The 26,034-nt window shown below is 38.4% G+C and overlaps 1 protein-coding gene across 5 annotated transcripts; it reads right to left on the bottom strand.

Annotated features, from left to right (window-relative positions):
• Positions 1 to 218: 218 nt before the first annotated feature.
• On the bottom strand, positions 219 to 25,487 carry xrcc1 (X-ray repair complementing defective repair in Chinese hamster cells 1). Of its 5 annotated transcripts, XM_072716522.1 has the most exons (19): positions 24,941 to 25,487; positions 24,640 to 24,732; positions 24,087 to 24,194; positions 23,716 to 23,874; positions 17,954 to 18,031; positions 16,289 to 16,412; positions 16,054 to 16,157; positions 12,805 to 12,967; positions 11,794 to 12,034; positions 7,260 to 7,376; positions 5,757 to 5,832; positions 5,448 to 5,553; positions 4,392 to 4,448; positions 3,015 to 3,050; positions 2,083 to 2,125; positions 1,858 to 2,003; positions 1,689 to 1,779; positions 1,466 to 1,541; positions 219 to 933 (listed from the first exon to the last, which is right to left on the bottom strand). In XM_072716522.1, exons 1-19 carry the CDS (start codon positions 24,989 to 24,991, stop codon positions 826 to 828), a joined length of 1,977 nt encoding a protein of 658 aa, XP_072572623.1. In that variant the 5' UTR covers positions 24,992 to 25,487; the 3' UTR covers positions 219 to 825. The 5 variants fall into 5 exon arrangements, with proteins under 5 accessions (XP_072572623.1, XP_072572625.1, XP_023663464.1 ...); XM_072716524.1 differs by lacking the exon at positions 17,954 to 18,031; XM_023807696.1 differs by lacking the exon at positions 4,392 to 4,448.
• Between the last annotated feature and the right edge of the window lie 547 nt (positions 25,488 to 26,034).

The raw sequence follows: 26,034 nt of genomic DNA on the forward strand, positions 1-26,034 counted from the left end.
TGCAACTAATGTCACGTGCTGGATTTCTCCATTTATGGCTCTCATCTGGCCTACTGGCAAAACAGAAATCAGGCCTATTTACATAAAAGACCTATTTAAAACACAAGGTTTAGGAGTTAATATGGAAATTGCTGTTCATCACAAAAGACAAAGTTTTGTTTTAGGGACAGTACCCGTATTGGCTGTGGGTAGCCCAAAACATACAAAAGTGATTCAGATTTCTCTCAAAAGTGTAATTTTAATCAAGCTAGAAGATAGGAAATGTACGACTCAAATGCAAATAAAACAATTCAGGAATATCTAAAAACTCTAAAGAAAAAGAAATTAACACAAGAATGGGACTATCCAGACTTCCAAAAATATTTGCAAGTAACACTGCCTTCGGCCACAATTCAAACCCCATATATACGTATTGCTGTTAAAGAGGAGTCTAAAAATTAAAAGGGAAATCTGAGGCAACCAATTTTGCTTCCTTTCTATGAAATGGATCCCTTCACAAAACAACACTGAGGTACCTGTAAACCAACCCAATTCCCTAGTTACAGATGAAGCCTTTTTTGATTATTGGTCAGCTCTGCTTGGGGGGAAATTCTCACCTAACTTTAAACCTGATATGGTTTATGTTGTTTCAAGAAATACATAAAATTTTGTTCTGTGCTATGTATGTGGGACAGGTTGAGATGCACAGCTCTTGAACCTGATAAAAGTTGGCAATGATATTGCTCATCTGAAATGGCAGGGCATTCTGTAAAGTACCATAAAGGTTTGTATGCTAAGCTTTCTCATCAAAAACAAAATAGTATGCATTTGCAACAAGTCTTTTAGTTAAGGTACGACTGTATAGGGCTGGTAAGGCAGCATCTTCTGATGATCATTGATGGCAAAAATCCAGGTAGGCTTTACAAAGCACAGACTGCAGTTTTCTATCAGGGCCTGGAAAGTGATAGACAAAATAGTCAGGCTGGTTACAAGCAAAAACAGTCAATATGCTGTCAGGCCTTTCATGCATACAACACTTCATATTTAAAAAGAAATGTCAGTTTGAGGTGTGTTACAGGCAAACTAAATGACATGACAGTTTGCTTTGTTTACACATTATGTAAATTCACACATTTTGCAAACAAAAAGGCACAACTGCCAGAGGTACTTCGTGTTTTTTCCCCACAAAAACTGGAGTTCTGTGCCATATTGCAAGTAGAAGAGCCAGAGGCTAAACTAAATTGAATACAAATGTTAAATGAGACAAACACATTGGCACAGCATGTTAAAGGAAGAACGAAAACATTCTGCAACATCTGATTTGTTCGTTGTTTAAAGTTGTATTTAAAAACAGAAGAACTACTGCAAAACAAATATATGACCTTATATTTCACATGACAGCTCAAAAGGTGGTATGAGCAGACAAGGAGGATCAGAAGGGGGAGAGATGTGAGCACCTGTCCTACGCCAAGAGCCCCTCGCTTACCTCCTCAAAGGAGCTGTGCCACCCCTCAGCAGTGATGACAAACTGCACCTTATCACTCATGTACTCTTCAACCACACTGGCAGGGATAAGACAATGGAATTATTTTGTTTAATACAGAAATCTTCCTGTGTCCTGTTGACAAGACATTCTCCCGTTACAAACGTGCCCTCCCAACTCCCCCAAAAGACTTTCCCCACCATCCTCCCTAAATCTGCATTCTCACCCATTAAAGGCAACGATGCATCTCAACAAAAGGCGCCTCTCATTCTTGGAGAATTTGCCAAAGAGGAAAAAACGTTTTCCAGTCAAGAAATCTGCAGAGGGGGAAAAATATGGTCAGAGATACTACAGATGGAAATGGAAACTGAATAAGAAATGCAGTGGTGGCCCACCTGGCAGCTCTGGGATGGGCTTGTCCTCCTCTGCCTCAGCATCGGTGTTCTCATCGGTCGAGCCTCCATAAATGTCTGCATTCCTGCCTCCTGCTGCTTCTCTGGCCTCCCTTTCATCTCTCCTCTGCAGGCTCTCACCTTTGGCTCTGCAAAACAAACTCATCTTAATAAGGTCCCAGATACAGAATCATGCAAAGTTGCAGTATAGTGTTAATGATTATTTACCTCTTCAGTTCATCTTCAGTGTCCATTCCAGAATCTTCATTCCCTATGGATAAGGAATTTGGGGAAACGGTGGGGCAGTGTTAAAGCAAACATAAAACATGAACTCTACTGGGCTTTGCAGATTATATAAAACATTAAATATAGAATGTGTGAAACTAATTCAGATTTTAGTCCAGGAGTAAATTCTGCTTAACGAAATTCAAATTAGTATAGGGTATTATGTATATTCTGTCAAACAGAAGCTCAGAAACTCACCCAAATTTTCATAAATGTTTATACTGCCTTTCAATACATCACAAAAAACCTGCTCAGTTATTGCTGCTGAATGTAAGCCACTGACTGCCTATGTATCAGAATGTAAGGAATGCAGTTTTTTTTGTTATTTATATAACCAGATCGGATAACAAATGCAGCAATGTTGTGCTCTGTGGGTTCATCTAACAGGTGTACATCTACTACCAAACAGTCAGAGCAAGATATTTGAGGACACTGATAGACCAGGCACACAGAATCCAAAAATGTTTTTAAAGTCTCAGTTTTGTTGGCATTATGAGAATTTGGTGATCAGTAATCATTTTAGTACACTGCAGTACATTTCAGTGATAAAACTACTGGCATTGCGTGATAAATGTGGCTCTGTACACTGCTCCCTAGTGGTGGGTGATATGACCATTTATCATGAACAATTGCAACTGTATCCAAGATAAGCATTTCAGAGTAGCCGTAAGGATAGAAATACAGCACTACATTTACATTAATTTAATTTAGCAGACAATTTTGTCCAAAGCAATGTGAAGCAAATAGCACATTACAAACAAAGTGCTCTCGAGGAGTTAACTAGGCATAAGTGCAGCTAAGGCAAGCTTCAAAGAATGCCCAGTTATAAGTGCACTACTTTATAATAACTACAGATCAAACTGGCAAGTGCCTACCATTCGACAGCTGCGTGTTCAGGAGCTGCAACAGTACTACAATGAAACAAATCAATTTGATGTGAAACAAAACAATTTCAGCCTGCATAATATCTCAGCACTGACTGAATATCTCACTTCTTTGTCAATTATCTGTCTCAGTGAATTTCAACTTATTGAGCAGATCTTAAACTAAAAGCTTAATTGATATTTTCTAAGCAGTTAGGCAGCTTGGCTAATAATGATCGAATAAACAGTGTGTGGAATGGCATAAGAGGAAGAATTGGCTACAAAGAATGTTCTACTTTCATTGTGTGGAATTTGGATTTGCAGTCTACTGTAATTTGCAAACTTTTCAAAGATACCGTCTGTACAACAGGTGTCAACACAGCCAATCAGTTTTAGGTGCCAAGTAATCAATCAGTTTCTATGTGCAGTATTTCATAGACCTTAATAATTTATTATTATTTAGCTACATGCAGTGCTTCTTGTAAGGACAGAATTACTGGTTAAGTGGTTAAGGTCAATTAATAGTACTCGTTGACTTGTAAACAAAAAAAAGTATTGTGATTTATACATACATCTTGATTCTAACCAAAAACACTGTAATATGACATTTTGGTCATATCACCCACCCCTACCAGTGCTCCCTATTTGCCAACCCTTTTCATTTTTCACATTTACAACCTGTTCCTAAGGGTAGAAAACACCATGTGGAGACACAGAGGAGAAAAAATCCGTGTGGAGAGGTATTCTGTAGCAAAAACCACGTGCCAAAAAGACAGCCAATTGAGACGTCCTCCTAGGTGGTTGTAACTGATGGCTTGTGGCACTCACCTAAAGGATTATTAGGAACACCTGTTCAATTTCTCATTTATGCAATTATCTAATCAACCAATCACATGGCAGTTGCTTCAATGCATTTAGGGGTGTGGTCCTGGTCAAGACAATCTCCTGAACTCCAAACTGAATGTCAGAATGGGAAAGAAAGGTGATTTAAGCAATTTTGAGCGTGGCATGGTTGTTGGTGCCAGACGGGCCGGTCTGAGTATTTCACAATCTGCTCAGTTACTGGGATTTTCACGCGCAACCATTTCTAGGTTTTAGAAAGAATGGTGTGCAAAGGGAAAAACATCCAGTATGCGGCAGTCCTGTGGGCGAAAATGCCTTGTTGATGCTAGAGGTCAGAGGAGAATGGGCCGACTGATTCAAGCTGATAGAAGAGCAACTTTGACTGAAATAACCACTCGTTACAACCGAGGTATGCAGCAAAGCATTTGTGAAGCCACAACACGCACAACCTTGAGGCGGATGGGCTACAACAGCAGAAGACCCCACCGGATACCACTCATCTCCACTACAAATAGGAAAAAGAGGCTACAATTTGGACAAGCTCACCAAAATTGGACAGTTGAAGACTGGAAAAATGTTGCCTGGTCTGATGAGTCTCGATTTCTGTTGAGACATTCAAATGGTAGAGTCAGAATTTGGCGTAAACAGAATGAGAACATGGATCCATCATGCCTTGTTACCACTGTGCAGGCTGGTGGTGGTGGTGTAATGGTGTGGGGGATGTTTTCTTGGCACACTTTAGGCCCCTTAGTGCCAATTGGGCATCGTTTAAATGCCACGGCCTACCTGAGCATTGTTTCTGACCATGTCCATCCCTTTATGACCACCATGTACCCATCCTCTGATGGCTACTTCCAGCAGGATAATGCACCATGTCACAAAGCTCGAATCATTTCAAATTGGTTTCTTGAACATGACAATGAGTTCATTGTACTAAAATGACCCCCACAGTCACCAGATCTCAACCCAATAGAGCATCTTTGGGATGTGATGGAACGGGAGCTTCGTGCCCTGGATGTGCATCCCACAAATCTCCATCAACTGCAAGATGCTATCCTATCAATATGGGCCAACATTTCTAAAGAATGCTTTCAGCACCGTGTTGAATCAATGCCACGCAGAATTAAGGCAGTTCTGAAGGCGAAAGGGGGTCAAACACCGTATTAGTATGGTGTTCCTAATAATCCTTTAGGTGAGTGTACAGCTCTTGCAGTAAAATACTTAGACTTTTTAGCCTTTGTATGCATTTACAGATTTGTCCACACATGTACAAATCTCAGTACACTTACAAATCTGATTACGCATACGAATCTGATTACGCACAGATTCTGAACACATTTACAAATTCCTTTACACATTTGTAAATCTCAGTAAGCATTTACAAATTCTTTTACACATTTACAAATATGATTACGCACACACAGATTGAGATATAGTCACACAACTCTCTACGCACATTTGCAAATAATTTTGCTACAATAATAGCCCCATATGTTCCCCTTTCCCCAATAAAACTGGAGCATGGCTTGGTCAACCAAGCAAGCAGACCAGGGACATGGATGTGTGCTGTGTTCTCCACACGGGAGTGGCGTGCTGTATGACCTGGTTCATCTGCATCAGTGGAGCCTGCATATTCATTCTCCGCCTTTCCTTCTTGGTCTGATTTCCTAGAGATGGCCTGTTTTCTCTCTTTTTGCATGATGCCTTTCTGTGCAGGAAAAATAACAACATAACGTCAGAATAGGTGACATATCCTTAAGGCTGTGTTAAACACCCTTAGTATGAAAGTGCTTCAAAAGTTTGTCCAAAATGCACTATGCCATGTGAGCATGTTACAGTCCGTTTATATGCTGTTTTTGATTGCATCACCATTGCTTAAGGTTAATATTTTAAGTCAAGCAAAATAGTCACCACTTGTTCCTCTTCACTTTCATCTTTCTCCCCATTGCTCTCCTCTGAGCTAGACTCAGCTCCATCCATTAGGTACCTAATGCATAAATCAGATGAATAAGATAAGAAGTCTGTGGAGAACAGTAATATTTATTGAAACCATAGCTAAACAGATAAAATCGAATTGATGTTAAATCTCCAGTGAAGTCAAAATGTGCAAGGTGACAATTTTGACATTTGTCATTTAACTTGACAGACACCACCCTTGTTGTGTGACTAGTAGGCAACAACATTACAGGGTGGAATAAACATAACAACATCAGTATATTTCACTAAATCCTTCTTAGCATGTGTGGATACTTTGATGAACATAAGCTATTTTACATTTGCTTACTGGCAATGCAATGGAAAACATGAAAAAGAACAGTTAATACTATTTATGCTGTTTTCATTTTTTCCCCAGGCAACATATGTACAAATAGTTTATTGCTTTTGATGAATATCCAATTCATCAAAATCATCCTATTCCTCCTATCAAACCAATATGAGTAGTATTAGATCCCTATCTGATATTAGATGGGATGATCACAGAACTCTTTGAAAACTAAACTGTCAGCGTCTGCTGGAATGCATTTCTAGGACTATACAGTGGTACCCCATGTTCTCGAACTCATTAGAACTCGAATTTCTTAAAAGTCGAACCAAGCCAGTTTGCAAAAAAATTACCTAGAACTGGATCTGAATTTCAGAAGTCAAACTGTGAATGCCGACCTAAGATAACTTGTACGCGTGGGGAAATGAGTCACGCGGCACGTCTCTCAGCGGAAACAAAGGGTGACGCTTCAGTCTCAGCCTCGCACGGGGTTTAATTACAGGTAAGGCAGGCAAAACGCAGACGGACAATACAATGACCGGATTGGGGAAACGAACTGAAACATGGACTAAATACAGACGACTAATGACAACAACCAGAAACAGCTGATCACACGGGGATTCCACACGGGGTTAACGAGGGGGCGTGGCACACAGAAGGAACAGACGATAGGGGCAGGACACATTGCTTGGATACATTTATTTTCTTACTTTACAAAATACTGTTTTGATAAATGTGCTTAGATGTGTTTAGTACAGTATATGCTCTTCTTGTTTTATCTGGCTCATTTTGTGTTTAAATGCTAAGAAAAAACATATTTAGGTGTAATTTTTTGGGGCCGGGAACCAATTAATTGGTCTTCCATTATTTCTTACGGGGAAAATTCGATCAGAACTCAAACTTTTTAAGATTCGACCCGGAGTTCTGAACGGATTAAGTTCGAGTTCTACTGCATTTGAAACTGACTTTTTTCAGTTGTTCCCCTGACATCTGAGACATGCTATGAAGTAAAATTCATTTTACAACCATAAAATTGGGCAAATCTTTAAGAAGCTAAGCATGTTTTATTCAGATATGCATGGTTTCAAAAAGGGACTGGAACCAAATCAAACTGATAAATTGAAGAGAAAAGAGAAAAAAGTATTTTTTACCGTTTGTAAGATATCTTTTGCTTCCTCTTGTAGCAGTCAAGCACCCACTCCTTCCGTACTATAGTGCCCCCTGCTGCTTTCACCTGACTGTACTTAGGAGTGTTGGCAAAAGCACAGCTTAAAGGGGAAGAAAAAGGTTTGAGTGATCACATCACATCATATCATATGACTAAGAAGAAACAAAAAGAAATTTAAGGGGTAGAAAACATAAATTATAGTTATATTAAGATACAATTCAACACCAATGAACATGTGAAGTCGTCCAAGTCCATAACTCCATCATGACCTTCAAAAAGATGCAGATTCCCACCTTAATAAAGTAGAACATGAGAAGCTTAAACGATTGGGGTTCAAGAATGTATTTTATTCATCTTATAGGAAAGGGAATAGAAGAGGGGTAGCAATACTAATTTCTCATAGTGTGAACTTCCGTCTGATTTCCGAATTCTCTGATAAAGAGGGTCGATATGTTTTAGTGAAGGGATACCTAGATGAAAAGGAGGTTACTTTAGTTAATGTGTATATACCTCCTGGCCAGGATAATTCGTGTATCAGGGACATTTTCCAATTAATAACTTCTAAAGCATCTGGGGTTTTGATATACGGAGGAGATTGGAATGTCCAAATGCAACCTAAGTTTGATTCCTCTAATATACTAAAGAGGTTGACTCCTAGAGCGAGGGTTACTAAAAAATTGTTGATGGAGCTGGGACTGATCGATGTATGGAGGGTTACCCATCCGACAGACAAACAATTTACATTCTACTCTGCGAGTCAGGTGACGTACTCAAGAATTCATTATTTTTTTGTTCATAAAACTCGGATAGGTATAGAATTACAGATTGCGAAATAGGAACCAGGGATATCTCTGATCACTCTCCTGTTTATCTGACTATGCACTTAGATAATAAAAAGAAGAACTCACTGTGGCGGCTAAATACGAGCATTTTGAACGATAAGGCATGTAAGGAATATATTCAAAAGGAACTAAGGGAATATATTGATATTAATAACAATGAGGAAGTATCGCCAAGTGTCCTATTGGACGCGTCGAAGTCAGTGATCAGGGGTAAACTAATAGCTCTTACATCGTATAAGAAGAAGGAAAAACGTAAAAAGCTGAATGACTTACAGGAAAATTTTAAGATTTTGGAGAGAGAACATATGGGTAAAAAGAAACCTCATGTCTTAAATCGATTACATAATATTAAGAAGGAAATAAATTAATTGTATGAGGAGGAATTAGAGAAAAAGGCTTCTTTTGCTAGACAACGATATTATGAAAATGGCCCAAAGGCTTTGAAGTTATTGGCATGGAAGCTAAGGAAGCGTCAGGCGGAGAGCACTATATTTGAAATTAGAGACCCTAAAACTAAAAAAAATTACTGCAAACAGGAAGATATTCACCAAATTTTTGAAACTTACTATAGGAATCTATATAGCGAAACGAATACGACTAGCCACAAAGAAATTAATTCTTTTTTAGAAACACTGGATTTACCAGTGTCTATAGGCAGTGTACAAAATGAAGCTCTTATGGCAGAAATTACTAAGGAAGAAATAGGGAAAGCAATTTCAAGATTGAAAGTTAGCAAAACTCCGGGATCTGATGGCTTTCCAGTTGAGTGGTATAAGGCCTTTAAAGATCAATTAATTCCTATGCTCTCTGACTGTTTTAATTACATGCTTAAGGGAGGTGAATCACTGAGAACATGGCATGAGGCAATAATCTCGATTATTCCTAAAGAGGGTAAAGATAAAAAGGAGTGTAGTGCATTTAGGCCAATATCTGTCTTAAATGTGGATTACAAATTGTATGCCTCAATATTAGCTAAAAGATTGGAAGATATAATACCAGAATTAATGGATTTAGATCAAGTGGGATTTGTGCGTGATAGGCAGACACAGGATAATATTAGGCGGGTGTTGCATGTAATTGATCACATCACCAAAGAAAATATCAGGGCTGTAGCTATTAGCTTAGATGCTGAAAAGGCATTTGACTCGGTCCGATGGGAGTATCTTTATCTGACATTGGAAAGATTCGGCTTCAAAGATGAGTTTATTAAATGTATTAAAATGTTGTACTCCTCACCAAATGCTAGAATTAAGATTAACGGTCACCTTACTCAGAGTCTTACTCTGGAAAGAGGCTGCCGTCAAGGCTGCCCTCTCAGCCCTGCCCTCTTTGCTTTATTTATTGAACCCATAGCTCAGTTAATTAGGGAGGATCAGAGAATCAAAGGGATAAGAGTTGGAGGTCTAGAGCAAAAGATTTGTTTGTATGCAGATGATGTTTTGCTGTTTGTTGCAACGCCAGAGGTTAGTATCCCTAGACTGATGTCCATTTTTAAAAAATTCGGCACCTACTCAGGATATAAACTAAATGTTCAAAAAACACAAACTTTAAGTTTTAATTATATTCCTCAGAAAGACCTGCTGGATAGATTTGAATTTACGTGGAATACAACGAGTATTAAGTATTTGGGAATATTAATAACCAAGGATACTACTAAATTATTTGACAGTAATTATGGCCCAGTAAATAAGGTGATTAAATCAGATATAGATAGGTGGCTTCAGCTGCCCTTAGAAATGTATAATAGGATAGATACAATAAAAATGAACATGCTTCCCCGTCTTTTGTACCTCTTTCAATCCCTGCCAGTTGAAGTCCCCCTTAAACAATTTAAAGAATGGGATAAGTGGATTTCGAGATTTATTTGGAGGGGTAGGAAGCCAAGAATTAAATTCAAAACACTGCAATTGTCCAAAGAGAGAGGTGGCAGAGCACTGCCTTGCTTGTTGGATTATTACAAGGCAGCTCAATTAAGATCACTGGCATGCTGTTGCAACCCAGATTATATAGCAAAGTGGAAAGACTTGGAAATTTCACAGTTAGCTATACCACTGCAATCACTACTAGGTAGCAAAACTTTGTATAAACAGAATTTCAGTAGTTTAAATCAATGGACTAAAGTTCCTTTTAGAATCTGGTTTAAAGAATGTAAATCACATTCAATGGAAAGACAGTCAAGATTATTGAGATGGGTTGCCTTTGACCCTGACTTTAAACCATCAAAGTTTGATGGGAGGTTTCAATTATGGTATAGGCTTGGCATTACTACTTTTAGTTCAATCTCCCTGAAGGGAGAATTAGATAGTTTTCAGGAGATCTCGGATAGGTACGGTATGGAAAAATTAGATTTCTTTAGGTATCTGCAAACCAGGACCTACTTCAACAGTGAAATAAAATATTTGGAGAAGCATGACCCCAATTTAGTAGATTTATTTATTGATATTTATAAAAATAAAGATAATAGGAAACTGGTCTCAAGACTTTATTCAGCTATCCAACTCAACAAAGAACACTCAACTAGGGAGTTTAGGTTAAAATGGGAGAGGGAAGCCAGCCTTGTTATTTCAGAGGAGGACTGGGTGAATATATGCTCTGTTCAGGCTACTTCTACTGGCTCTGGTTTGTGGAGAGAATTCTGTTGGAGGAACCTGGTTAGGTACTTTATAACCCCCAAGCTAAAGTCTATTCAGACTGGTGATACAGGTGTGGGGTTGTGCTGGAGGATATGTGGGGAACGACTAGCGGATGACTTTCACGTATTTTGGAGCTGTCCAGCTATTCAGTCGTATTGGCAGGAGATCACGAAAGTGATAAATAATATCTTTGGTGATGCGATTGATTATTCGTTCTCTACGATTTATCTGGGTAACTTGCCAGCTCATCTGACAGTGAGAGATAAGTATTTATTAAAGATTTTATTAGCAACTAGCAAGAAAGCTGTGACGCGTAAGTGGCTCCAGCCTGATCCCCCAACAAGGTCTGAATGGTTGGACATTGTAACTAGTGTTCAAAATATGGAGAGAATTACCTTTGCGCTGAATTTACAGATGGACACATATCTTCAATACTGGGAAAAATGGATTGTGTCTATGGCTTTATGACTTGTACTTTGACCTATGTATGTATCTACTAGGACTTTTGTAGAGATGTAAAGGTGACCACGCAAATGTATTCTGTTGTTATTCTTCTGTTTGAAAAAATGAAAAAATAAAATATATAAAAAAAAAAATTTTAAAAAAAAGATGCAGATTAAACTTCAACACCTTTACTGTAAACTTTCTTTGGGTTAAATCTGAATTGGCATTGAATACTTGTTCATTTTTATGGAAAACTCACCAAAAATTAAATTAGTATTTTTCTGGTTTTTAAATTCCACAGAATTTAAAACACACACACGTCTGACACCCGGGAATATTTTTTACTTTGAAGAAATACAAACAAACTACTGCTCCTCTTTGGATGCACTAGCCGGCAGGTAAATCAGGTCACCGTTTTAGAATCCCTAGTCAGATTCTGCTTCAGTTTTTAATGGTTCTCAAAAATAAAATGAAAAATGCACTAGCCAAATTCTGTCATTTTCTGTAGAATTTGTATTTTCTCCATTATCTGGTCTGATTCCCACCTCTAGCTTCTTGAAGTAAAGTTAGAGGACCAGGATGGAACACACAGACTTACATGAGATGGGTGGCATCTGGGGTCCAGTCTGGCCGGTATCGGGCTCCCATGCTTAATGCCTTGTCACGAAGCTCACCCCGAAAGGGGTTCTGAAAGCCACTCAGCACCACCACTACACCTTCCAGGATCTTTTTGACAGAAACAACCTCACTGGGCTTGTTCTGCACTTTGGTTCTTGATTGCGGTCTAGCTGGGCTCTCCCTTTTCTCACCGAGTTCTAGGTCCTTCTGTTCTGAAGGACCTGGAGTAGAGAGTGAAGGTGGCAATAAAGAAGGGGGAATCTCAGGAAAAGGATGGCTCACTACGTACAAAAACATGGTTTTCCATTATTAACAAGGACATAACTGGTACACAAGTATGCATGTGCCATATAAAACAATAAGCATGGTGGCTTCTTGTTGTAACAGCACAAATGCATACTTATTTTTTGTGCATTTGTACAGTTATGAAAAGAAATCACGGTGCATTTTTAACTAAACTTCCCCCATTATCTCTTTGGCTAAGGTCCTGAGTCTGTGCTATAGCATAAATAATCAGCACCAAAGAATGCATTCAGAAATATCATTGTAATTGGTTTAATTCTTCTTTAATATACTCACAGTGGGATGGAACTATGACATTAAATAGTGCTATAAACAGACATTACCCCTGTGTAATATGTGCATAGCTAGGTCAGTTATATAAACGTATTAAGCAAAAAAATCAGTAGTGATGGGTTGAATCAAAAAGTCTATTCAAAATTAAATACACCTCAACATGTGCCTTTTCTTATATAATTGTAATGGGAAACACAATTGTTTTTTCATGGCAGGATAGTTGAGAAAGGCATGACACTAACAATATGCCCAAACCAAAAATCTTAAACTTTAAGCTGTATCTATGGGTACAATATATTAAGAAGTCCTGTATAATGGGGTGTCAGATATTTTTGTGGGTTACAGTAAAATATCCTGCATAAAATGCATCCTAGTGACTCTTGCTGTGAGACAAAGTGCATGGGTGAAAACTCACTCTTGTTCAAGCCTGAGTTGCCTGTGGATGTGGGTTTTGGCCGCTGTTTGGGTACCCCACCACCAGGCTCAGTTGTGGCTACGGTGCTAGCTTTCTTGGCAAGGGGCTGACTGGAACCTGAATGGTGTTCCTTACTGAACTCAAACTTCCTTTTAGCTGAAGTCTAGGAGGTGACAGAGAAGATGAAGAAAGAGATGGCTACAGGACACCCTGTCTACAGAACCCAAAATGCTTTAATTAAGAATGTGAAGTCCAGTGCCAAAATTTCAAAACAATTTCCTGCTTCATTTCAAGCAAAATGGGAAATGAAATGGGTAATATAACATTTAGAAGAAAATTAGAAAGACAACAATTAACAATTCAGTATTATTACAGAAACATAAAAAAAAATACTTTGAATATATTGTAACTAGCCATGTTCAATGAACAATTCACTTAATATCAAGGAGACAATAATGATTACAGCAACAATAGAAGGCTGGTCATCTACAAGGTTTGCTTTAGCAAACATCAGTAATAACCTTGGTTTTCACTATATTACAGTTGTGCCAAAATGCTGCTTGCCCTGCCCCCCACCTTTGTCCTCTCTGACCTTCATGACCAGCAACAAGGTACCCCACTTAACTGAATCTTTTACTGCCACACTAAATGAACAAACTCATAATTTCCCTTAAGTTTATATCTAACACTGATGAATTCCTTTCACGATAGAAGCATATATGATCAGTGGGTTGCTGTCTGGTTCTTCATCACTCAATTGTCATATACATTTGTTGCACACGTTGCTACATTCTGGTAAACTTTCACAACAGACATTGCTGGTCCAAGGTAACTTGCCTCTATTGATAAAGATCCATAGAATACTTTTTGACCTTTTGAGTTTGACTGCGTTCACAAGACCAAATATCTGCTACAGCTGCCATTTCCTTCCTTTGCTGCCACACAGCGCTGCTGCTTCATTTTGTGATACATCTGTCTGAAGATGAAACCAGCTGTATAGCTTCATCCATATAATGTTTTTGTAAAGCAGTAATAAGATCCATGTAATACTCTTTGACTTTTTACATTCATAAGGTCAAACGTCGTCTGCTTTCACCCTTCCTTTTGTTACCAAGTGGCATTGCTTCAATTTTGGGGCGATCTGTCTTAAAATGCAAGTACCAATTGGATCGAAAACTGGTTAACTGACAGGAAGCAGCGAGTAGTTATTAGAGGCACAATGTCACAGTGGGCCTGCGTTGATAGTGGGGTACCGCAGGGTTTCAATTTTCGGACCACTATTGATCTGAATTTACATTAATGATATTGACACCAATACATACTAACAGCAGAGAGGCTACAATGGGATCTGGATTTAATTAGCGACTGGGCTGATACTTGGCAGATGAAATTTAACACAGATAAATGTAAGGTAATCCATGCAGGGAGCAGAAATATAAATTACAGATATTTTATGGGTTCAACTGAAATAAAGGTTGCTGATTACGAGAAAGATCTTGGTGTGTATGTTGAGGCTTCCATGTCCCACTCTCGCCAGTGTGGGGAAGCATAAAAAAGGCCAATAGAATGTTGGGTTATATCTCTAGGTGTGTGGAGTTTAAGTCAAGGGAGGTGATGTTACATTTATATAATTCCTTGGTAAGACCCCACCTAGAATATTGTGTGCAGGTTTGGTCACCATACCTTAAGAAGGACATTGCTGCCTTAGAAAAGGTGCGACGGAGGGCTACGAGAATGATTCCTGGTCTTAGAGGAATGTCTTATGAGGAGAGGTTAGCTAAGCTGAATCTGTTTAGCCTTCAGCAAAGGAGACTAAGGGGGGACATGATCCAGGTCTACAAGATTCTAATGGGTCTGGATGCTGTTCAGCCAAATGGCTATTTCAATATTAGTTTAAATACTAGAACTGGCCATAAGTGAAAATTAGCGGGAGAACATTTAAAAAAAAAAAAAATTTGAGGAAGCACTTCTTTACACAGCGTGTAGTTAGAGTATGGAATAGTCTTCCTGCTAGTGTAACCAAAACTAAAACCCTAAGTTCCTTTAAATCAGAGCTAGATAAGATTTTAACAACTCTGAGCTATTAGTTAAGTTCTCCCCAAGCGAGCCTGATGGGCCGAATGGCCCCCTCTCGTTTGTAAATATCTAACGCAGAATACATTGGACTAATGATTTTCACATCCTAACAGGAAGTATACCAAGCAGGACTTATTCCAAAGCGGACGTATACCAAGGTACAACTGTATATATATTTTTTTACTTTGCAAGAAAAAAGAAAGTAATTTTCTCTGTTACAAATATAGACTCATCAAAGCCTATAATAAACAACCAAAAACAAGCCACCAAGATGCAGCAGCATTGTACTGTATTATAGCGTATTTGAATTGTACACAGTTCAGTAATTTAATTTTTACACTACTGTAATTTGAAAAGCATTTAAAACAGCTGTTCTGTACTTTGAAAGTGTCAATAAGTCAGTAAATGTCCGTTTTATTACCTTTTATTCATGTAATAAATATACAAATGTCAATTAGATGGTAATCTGCCTGAGACATAAAGAAAAAAATTGTTTATAATGATTAGCATCTTATAGTGATTAATTTCACCTAGACGTGATCACTATAAACGGTTTCCACTGTAATCCTAAATGGGATTTCTCCTGACTTTGGCTGCTGCAGCTGCCACAATAGGCAGATAAACTGGCAATTTGTCGACATACACGTGACATCATGTACCTTTTGTTTGCACGAGTAAACCTGGCACAGCTAAAGAAATGAAAGGTCATCCAGCTAGAGTTACGTATGAAATTGACAAGAACGAAAATTTAAGACATCTTCTCTGTAGTTTTAGTTTATTTTAATTTGTTTTGATTTAAATTTTAGTTCTTTTTTTGTCAAGCCTTTTTATTTATTAATGAAAATGTTTTTTCACAATAAGTTTTCATGAACAATAACGCTGGATCTGACTCAAAATTTTACCAATTCTACTTCGTTGCCCATAGGATGCCAGTTCAAATTGACACTAATCCAAAACGTGATTTTTCAATTATTATCTTAAGAAAAGTGTCTGCAAAAGCAGAATGATACCAAAACCATTTGCATTCACCGGCATTCAGGGAATACAATTAACTTATATCAAGGATTATCCATTTCAAAACCTTGGCCAGAATAGAGCATGCATTTACGATGGGGAGAAGTTCCAGTGAGGTAAAACATAAAGAGGAGGAGATACAGGCTGCAGTCGCCCTACCTGTACAGAAGAAAAGTTTGAGCCAGTGGGCTGGGGCTGACTGCCCCCAGAACCAGACTGCAGTGCTGCAGCTGCATAGCTGAGTTTCTCCTTCTGAGGTGAAACTGAAGAGAGGCGAGTCAGTAGTACAATGCTCACTGTGGTCCGTACAGGCCGGGCATCATAACAACTGGCAAAGTTTCAAATTGTTAATGTTTGTAAGGCAATTTGAATTAAGTGAGAGAAGCTTCCCTACCCTTGGGACTGGCACTGAGCTTGGGAGCACTGTCCCGATTGAGGAAAAGGCTGCCTGGCTGCAGACTGGGGCTAGTGGAGGGAGCCTCCTCCTTCACCCGGAACTGGCCCAACTTTGTCAACTTCTATCAATGGAAATCAAACACAAACATAACAAAGCCAAGATTACATTAGGACAACAGAGCTGCCTTAAGATGAACATAGCATTTGACTCTCAGAAATGTGTCATTCCATGTCAAATCATCACATTTTTTGACCTCATCGTCACGGATTTGAACAAAATTTGGTATACTGATTTGGTCACACGAGTAACTCATGAAACTGAAATTGGGCATTCTGGGATCAACATTGAGGGAGATTTAAGCGAAAAAATTTAACTCTTTGGGGGGGGAGGGGGGGCTATGACTTTTGACTATATTTACCTTAATGTATGCTGCACAGAAGTGTTTTAAAGCTTTCACCCTTCTTGTTTTAACCCTCTGGGGTCGAGTGCATTGTTGGCGATGCAGCGTACTTTTCGCGTCTATTTCAGTTTATATCTCGCTGAAATCTTTATGTAGAATCATGAAAAAAAAACCTGCCTACATCCGTAATCTGTCTTTTCACAACGTCCATTGTCAGAAGTATTAAAGTTTTTAATTTACTTTGTTTTACCTGCATCGGGGACGTGTAGTACCGCTCTCACCCGAAGATCGCTATCCACATTCTAAATAGCCGCATTAGCGCGTATTCAAATTGCATTCGCATGGTAATCTGAACAACGCAGCGGTGAAATGCGATCCAGATACATCCCTGTCAGCGCCAAAAAAATGGGGGGAGGGATGTGGCCAGGTGTCAATGGCTCATTCATACACATGAAAGTTGCTACATATTCAATGAAAAGAGCCAGAAATAGTGCCATGAGTTAGCTTTTTCTTATTTATTTATCCAACTGAATGTTGTAACTACACCATTTAGTCATCTTCATGTAGCCAAGACTTTGGTGATCAGATATCTGGGATCAAAACAAACTTCCACTATTACTTACTATATACTTTTATAATGTTTCTGCATGTGTTCCAAACTGTATTTTGCAATGTCTATACTTTGATGTCAAATTACAAACTTAACAAAAATCTGACATATTTACAATATACTGTAAAATGAGTGTAATGGCAAAACAAGTATAAGAAATTATTTGCCATGAATTAAGTTTATGATATTTGAAGAAATGTGTGATCATGCCCCAGTCAGTGAAAGTGTGTTTCCTACCCCTAGACCCCAGAGGGTTAAAGTTATTGTCCAGCTCTACAGATTGAGCAAATAATATGCCATCCCCAAATCAGTTCAGTGTAAGTGCACACTTAGGGAATCACTCGACTTTGCAAGCATCAAAGGTTATGTTGTGTCATTAAAATCCGTGACAATGAGGTCAGAAAGTGTGATGATTTGACATGGAATGACCCTAATGCAACCCTTCTAATTTTATATAAATAAGAATGTATATACTTATAAGATTATGGACCCAAAACACTACAGCTGTTTAGAACCTGGCTGACCCACTGCAAAAAAACCTACCAGAGCATTTTCCCATACATTTCTGATAAATTATTTAAAAAGACACTTATGAAACTACAGAATGGATATAGTTTAACAAATGGAAAAATATGAACAAGAATTCTCATACTGGAGGCGTCGCTGTTGGTGGGTCACTTTTGTCTGGGGGTGAATGGAACTTCACAAAGGCAACTCCATAGGCAATGTTCTGTCAAGCAAAGACCGCATGAATCCACAGCTTGTTGGTGGTATTTGGCAACCACAGGTCAGTGAAAGCCACTGTATAGCAGGCTTCCAAGAACACATTTAAGCTAGCACTGAGAAAAGGCTTAAGGGCAAATTATTATTCTAATGCATGTGCTAGGTGAAGTTACACGGAACTGTAAAGAGCCAATCATAACAAATAATTACTATAAAAGGCTGGAACTAGAGGTGGGCGATAAATCGATTTTATCGATTAATTCGACTTTACAGTTCAGGACGATGTGATTTTATGAAAATTGATTTTATTACTGTGGTACCTCAGTTCTCGAACTCATTAGAAATCAAATTTCTTGAAAGTCGAACCAAGCAGTTCGAAAAAAAATTACCTAGAACTCGATCTGAATCTCAGAAGTCAAACCGTGAACGCCGACCTAAGATAACTCGTAAACGCAGGGAAATGAGTCACGTGGCACGTCTCTCAGCGGAAACATAGGATAATGCTTTGGTCTCAGCCTCGCATTCGCTGTGATAGCATCGTGCATGTTTACACTAGCTGAATACATATATTTAGACAGTAAAAATACAGTTAGACAATGAGAGACAGTAACAGTAATTATTATATAATAAAATACATTTAAAAATAAAGATTTCGTATTCATTACGAAATCTTAATCTTAATCTCAATCATAATTTTAATATTAATAATAAACCATTAATACGTTTATAATAATAATAATATAATAATACTGTTGTGCCGAGTGGGACGGAACGGACACAAAGGCCAGGCGTCAGGGTATCGGGGAATACGGGGTTTAATTACAGGTAAGGCAGGCAAAATGCAGATGGACAATACAATGATCGGACTGGGGAAACAAACTGAAACGTGGACGAAATACAGAGGACTAATGACAAGAACCAGAAACAGCTGATCACACGGGGATTCCACACGGGGTTAACGAGGGGGCGTGGCACACGGAAGGAGCGGACAATCGGGGAAGGACACATTGGGCCTCATTCACCAATATTTTCTTAAGAATTCTCTAAAATTTGTTCCTACGAAATTTAAGAACAATCTACGTCGGATTCATGAGGTGTTCTTAAGTAGCAGAATTGTTTGCACCTTTGTTCTTAATAATGGTGAATCCCACGTCTTTGTAACTGAAAGCGCATGCCAGTTTGTCCTAATTAGCATAGGGAAACGCCCTGCAATTTCCCATAAAAGGGCATGAGACTGTAGGGCCATGTGCAAGGAACGGCGAAGAGACACGCAGGCTGTGAGCCGTTTGGCACTAAGAGGAAAAAAAACTTAAGTAATGCTGAAGTAGAAGTATTAATACAGTAAAATCCCATATAGTGGACTAACTTATAAACGAATATCGTCTATAACGGACGAGGTCCGCTGGTCCCGGCCGTGCGCCTTTAAGAACATGCAGAAAAAGCATCAGATATAGCAGACTTGCACATAACGGAATTTCGCTTGTAACGGACAATTTAGTCCCCAGGGTCGCTTTTAACTGTAGTTTTCTTCGGCTATAACAGACACACAGGCTCCGTCCACAAGGTGCGTGGCGTGCCGGTGATATCCAGTGCAGATACGTAGTCGGGATTATTAATAGTCACGCATCTGCTCAGGTAAAGTTGGATTACTACATGTACAATATAATAATTTATACCACAAAAGTGTGTGTGCTGGGGTGTGGCATGAGTAAATGGTGTCCTGTAGTTGTGTTCTGGGCATACAGCAACTCTTTGGATATAATGGACTGTTTTGCCAGGTCCCTTGAAATCCGTTATAACTGGATTTTACTGTACAGGAGGTAAATGCAAATATATACGTTATTCAGCAGTGTAACCAGTGGATATAAAGCCCCCATCTCTGTAAACGCTGTGTGCCAAATAAATCTAAATGATCTTCAAACATGTGTTCCCTTCTCAGAGCACGATTGGCAAGCTCTTCAAGAAGTAACAGCAATGCCATTTTGATAGCAAGGCCAATGCGCAGAAACAGACCTATAATAATCCACATGATTACTACCATGAAAATAATTTTTACACTTTAAAATTTTTTATATTTTACTTTTATAAATTATTCAAATACTATCATTTTATGAACTATAGAATGAACAAAACTGCTATAACCGATTATTTTGAACAAACTACCATTACTCAAATGTGCGAAGGAATGGTCTTGAGTGTGCGTAGATTCTGTTCTTAGCTAAGAACAAACAGTGAATGCCAGAATCTTTGTAAAAAAGTGCGTACGTGGGGTTTGAGAACAAATTTGTTCGTAAGAACGGTTGGTGAATGAGGCCCATTGTTTTTTTTTTAACTTTACACATTGTTAGGATATATTTATTTTCTTACTTTACAAATTACTGTTTTGAGAAATGTGCTTAGATGTGTTTATACAGTATATGCTCTTCTTGTTTTATCTGATTCATTTTGTGTTTAAACGCTAAAAAAAAAACATATTTAGGTGTAATTTTTTGGGGCTGGGAACCAATTAATTGGTTTTCCATTATTTCTTATGGGGAAAATTCGAACACAACTTGAACTTTTTAGGATTCGATCTGGAGTCCTCAAAGGATTAAATTCGAGTTCTGAGGTACCACTGTACTTATTTTACACGCGAGCGCCAAAAGTGGAATTAATGCGATGCACCGTTCTTCATGGGTAAATTAGCGCGGTGCACCCAAACACTGTAGCGGATTCACAAACAACATGGCAATTAAATGGTTCGGTTTTGCACCGTCGGACACAGACCAAACAAGTCCTCGTTGCAAAGTCTGTTTAAAAACTTGCAACCAAAGGTAGCAGCATGACAAATTTATTCCAGCACCTAAAGCAGAGGCACGCAGCGGAGTGTGAGAAGTGCAGCTCCCAGCGAAATGAAAATACCCGCAGCACCAGCACAACATCCAAAGTTAAGCAAGCAACCCTGACACGTTTTCGAACTGTGTGCCATATGATAAGAATGGGGCACGGTGGAAGGCGATAACAAACGCTTTCGCGATGTATATTGCAAAAGACATGGTGCCCATACATACTGTGGAAAAGCCGGGATTCATTAACATGCCACAGTTTCTGCAAGTTTCTAAAAGTGTTTACAATGGCGTAGTCTGCCATCTCACTTACAAGCATTTGTTTTGGCTTGTCAGATTGCACTTTAACTTCCCAAAGAGTTAAAGTAAAAAAAAAAACAAAAAAACAAAATAAAATTAAAACTTGTTGTGAACCATTTATTTGTCATCTATAGTTTGATTTTGAGTAAGGGATGGGGAAAATCGATTAAAATCAAAAATCGGATTTACAGTGGTACCTCAGTTCTCAAACTTAATCCATTCCGGACTCCGGATCGAATCCTAAAAAGTTCGAGTTCTGATCGAATTTTTCCCATAAGAAATAATGGAAAACCAATTAATTGGTTCCCGGCCCCCCAAAATTACACCTAAATATGTTTTTCTTTTTTTTAGCATTTAAACACAAAATGAACAGGATAAAACAAGAGCAGCATTTTTTTCTTAATGGCTTCCAAAACGATAAAGATCTTATTCCAACATTACCCCTGTCCTGCCCCGATTGTCCACTCCTTCTGTGTGCCACGCCCCCTCGTTAACCTCGTGTGGGATCCCCATGTGATCAGCTGTTTCTGGTTGTTGTCATTAGTCCTCTGTATTAAGTCCGCATTTCAGTTTGTTTCCCCAGTACGGTCATTCGACAGCGCTGGCTTAAAGCCAGGCATTCTGATCCTGACACAATGCATTACGGTTAGATGCATTGCGACCTCTCACCCGGCTGCACAAACTGGAACCGCCTCCATGATGACACACCTTTGCCCTTATTGGCTGAAGAGTTGTTACATGCATGACGTTTGTATCCCAGGCAGTTCTGATGCGTAATCTGCTATTTTTCCCGAATATCACGTAAGGCAGTGAGAACTGGTTTTCAGTTAATTTACCTGGTAAAATAAAGTTTAAATAAATGACATAAATGCTCTAATAGTACACGTAAGTTAGTGGTTTATTTATTGTTAGTTACTGTAATGTTGCGTTGCTTTATTTGGTTAATCGTCCAGTCTGTGAAGAAGGCATTCAAGTAAGAATTGTATTGTAGTATGACTAATTTCCTGGCGCGTACAATTTATATTAGGTCAGCGTTCACGGTTTGACTTCTGGTATTCAGATCGAGTTCTAGGTCAAACTGGTTTGTTCGACTTTCAAGAAATTTGAGTTCTAGTGAGTTCGAGAACCGAGGTACCACTGTATTGTGAAAAAAATCGGAGATTTTATTTTTAGGCCATATCGCCCAGCTCTAGCTGTAACGTATTTACAATTAAATTACTGTACATAAAATATACACAAGCATGTATAAAGAATTTAACAAATGAATTTAGTGGTGTTTAATTTTGGTGAGCAGTGCAGTCATTTTCAAATATTTGAAAGCTATTAAACCTCTGGGGTCAACGGCATCGTCAGCGATGCCGCGTATCAGTGGCACCTCGGTTCCAAAGAGTTAAAGTAAAAAAAAAAACAAAAAAACAAAATAAAATTAAAACTTGTGAACCATTTATTTGTCATCTATAGTTTGATTTTGAGTAAGGGATGGGGAAAATCGATTAAAAAAGACAGAATGATGCCGCGTATCTTTCTTGTGTATTTCAGTTCATAACTCGCTGAAATCTTATTGTAGAAACATGGAAAAAAATACTGACTAAATATATAATCTGTCTTCTTTTCAAAATGTCTATTGTCAGAAGTATTAAAGTTTTTTAAATTAGGTTAAATAGGCAAAAAATTAAACCATGTCACCTTTCTTTGTTTTACCTGCATCGGGGGCATGTAGTACCACTTTCACCTGAAGCTCGCTATTCACATTCTAAATAGCTGCATTACCGCGTATTCAAATTGCATTCGCATGGTAATTCAATGAACAACGGAACAGTGAAACGCAATCCAGATACATCACCATCAGCGCCTTAAAAAGGGGGGGGGGGGTGTGTGGCCAGGTGTGAACAGCTGATGTATACACATGAGAATTTCTACATATTCAATGGCAGGAGACCAGAAATAGTGATATGAGTTAGGTTTTCCTTATTTATTTATCCAACTGAATGTTGCAACTACACCATTTAGTCATCATCATGTAGCCAAGATTTTGGTGATCAGATATCTGGGATCAAAACAAACTTCCACTATTACTTACTATATACTTTTATAATGTTTCTGCATGTGTTCCAAACTGCATTTTGCAATGTCTATACTTTGATGTCAAATTACAAACTTCACATAAATCTGACATATTTACCACGTACACTAGATTAAGATGAGTTTAATGCCAAACAAATATATAAGAAATAATTTATTTGCCACAAATTAAGTTTATGATATTGAATGAAAGTGTGTTCCCTTACCCCTAGACCCCAGAGGGTTAAACTCCCACTAACCAGTCTAAAGAAATGCACTTTAGGTGAGTGAAGACTTAATTGCTCATAGTGTTTGACACCATTTGATGGCTGATCCTAGGACACCATCTAATATAGTTCATTCCATGTCATATTCATACACAGACTATGAGCCAAGGTAACAGCTCTAATTCCACAATTAGGGGTAATATATTTTTGAGGACCCAGTATGAATTTCTAACTTCACAAATGACATGTCACTTAGAAGTAAGCTTACAAGTTTTTACCTTGCTGTAGGGCTGCGTGCATATGATTTTGACCCGGTCCCATTTCTCCTGGGCTGTGGCCTTTACCAGCTGATTGGGCCCAAAGAGGCGCACTCTGTTGCTGTTGGTGCCATTACGACTCTCTGAAGGGGACATGAAGGAGGACGTAACCAGCAAAACCTACAAAAAGGTATGAAGAGGGTTTCACAAGTGCAACAAGTACAAATCACAAAAAATGTATAGAGGACAGGTGCCAAAACCTCAGTATAATCATGAGACCAAATGAGCCAAAGAACCATGCCATGTCTCAAATTGCTAACTTACCCATGCAAAAATGCACTTGGGTGTCATACAGTGAACGCACTGACAAATAGGAAATAAGGAACATGTACCTCATAGTCCTGGTCCTTCACGGAGGTTGAGTGCCCCACCAAGACCTCAATAAATGCAGAGCCCTCATTCCCAATGTCTATGCTATGTATATGCTCCTCTTTCTCAAACTGAAACAGAACAGACCATCCATCACAAGAGAATATCATAAGTTATTTTCAAAACCATGTGATTCTCAGCACAGGATGTATAAGTATCTTCATTGCAAAAATGTTTACCATATAACAGTACAATAAAATCTGCAGCTTTTCAGAGACAAGCCCTTCAAATACCAGCTTCTTTATTTTAATGCTCAATTTTCTAATCAAATAAATAAAGGACAGTCAGTTCTTTAGTCATATACATATTGGGACTTATCTGAATTAACCACTGACCGGTCTTACTCAATAAGATTAGTTTTCTACCCCTCCAGGGTACCGAAGAAACGGTTTCAGGCTGTATTCATGTGAACTATATCTGAACACTGCCTGAACGTAAACGTAAGACGTTTGCAAAAAATACAACATACTTAAATAAAGTGCAATAACTTCGGCGAGGACAAGTAAATTAAATGACCTGCAAAATCACGGAGGTTTGTTTCTCCCCAGGTCGTGCTGCCTTCCACTTCCTGTAGGTGTCAGAATTTAGCAAATTTTCCGCCTTGTGAGTCTGTGGTAGAGATCCATGAACCGAGATAGGTAAAATTAGTTTACCAACTTATTATAAATAGATCACGTATTTAAACGTTTTATAGGCAAAATTACTTTACATAAAATTAACTTCACAACTTGAAAGACAAACAACATCTAAACTTCGCTATAATGAAATTTCAATTGAAGTATAGAGATATAATTAACTTCATGAGATGTACACTTACACTCTCCTCGCTGCTGCAGGATACAACGTGTTTCAGTTTAATCTCCGGCATATCTTCAGTGACAATACAACGAAAACGAATCAATAATTGATGGCGAAAGCGTAAAAAACGTAATATTATGAATATTCGATCGGTTTGAGTTCCCCCTTTCGTTCACATAACTGGACAGGCAATGCATAGGTGCATTTTGTTATAATGTGATAGAAACACGCCAAAGTTAACGGCCTGAACACGTAATTCTATAAGCACGCTGCATATACAAAATTATAATTACACAAATATAATTAAGCTAGTGTGGATGCACGCATTCATCGAGCGGGCTTCAACAAAGAGTGCAGCGAGCTTGTTATATAATCATGGAAACAAGTTTATAATGAAAAAATCTTAAACTGAACATTACAGTGCGAAGCTACGTTTTTTTTCTTTGACAATTATTGCGTTAAGTACAATATTCCTGTAATTTCAAAGCTTTATTTACACGGAACAGTTTTCGCTAAAATCCTTCTCATATAACATCCTGTGACGACATTTCCGGGAGATCTGGTTGCACCTCGCATGCGCAGCATTACACTTTAGGGCGATCTGTACAGCCTTTTGAGACCATGGCCCAATCTCAAACCAGTCCCTACACACTCCAGAGAGTCTCTGCAGCTGCTGTGGAGCGTGGAGCGTGGAGTTTTACAGGAAGTGGAGTTTATCCGGAAATTGAGTTTTACAGGACGTCCCTCCTTAAAATGATTAGAAGTGGAGTTTTACAAGTAGTCCGTCCTCAAAATAAATACGCAACCTCATCTCGATAAAATATTCTCGGCATTCCATTTTGTTTTATATTTTGGACAACAAACAGTGGACTTATTAAAGTAAAAACATATGTATTTCTACAAAATATACAAATTAACTTCTTAGTGTAGTGTTACAATGAATTTCGGAGGGAAAATATTCCCATCTTTCCTTTACATGTAGTTTTGTACTTTTGACAGAGCATTTTTACCATATATGTTGCTATTTTTTTTTAGACATTTTTAACGTGTGTGTGTGTGTGTGCAAAACATACTGCAATGTAATCTTTTAAACAGCAGTAATGAATTGTATCT

Source organism: Paramormyrops kingsleyae, chromosome 9 (assembly GCF_048594095.1).
Source record: "Paramormyrops kingsleyae isolate MSU_618 chromosome 9, PKINGS_0.4, whole genome shotgun sequence".
Lineage (NCBI taxonomy): Eukaryota > Metazoa > Chordata > Actinopteri > Osteoglossiformes > Mormyridae > Paramormyrops > Paramormyrops kingsleyae.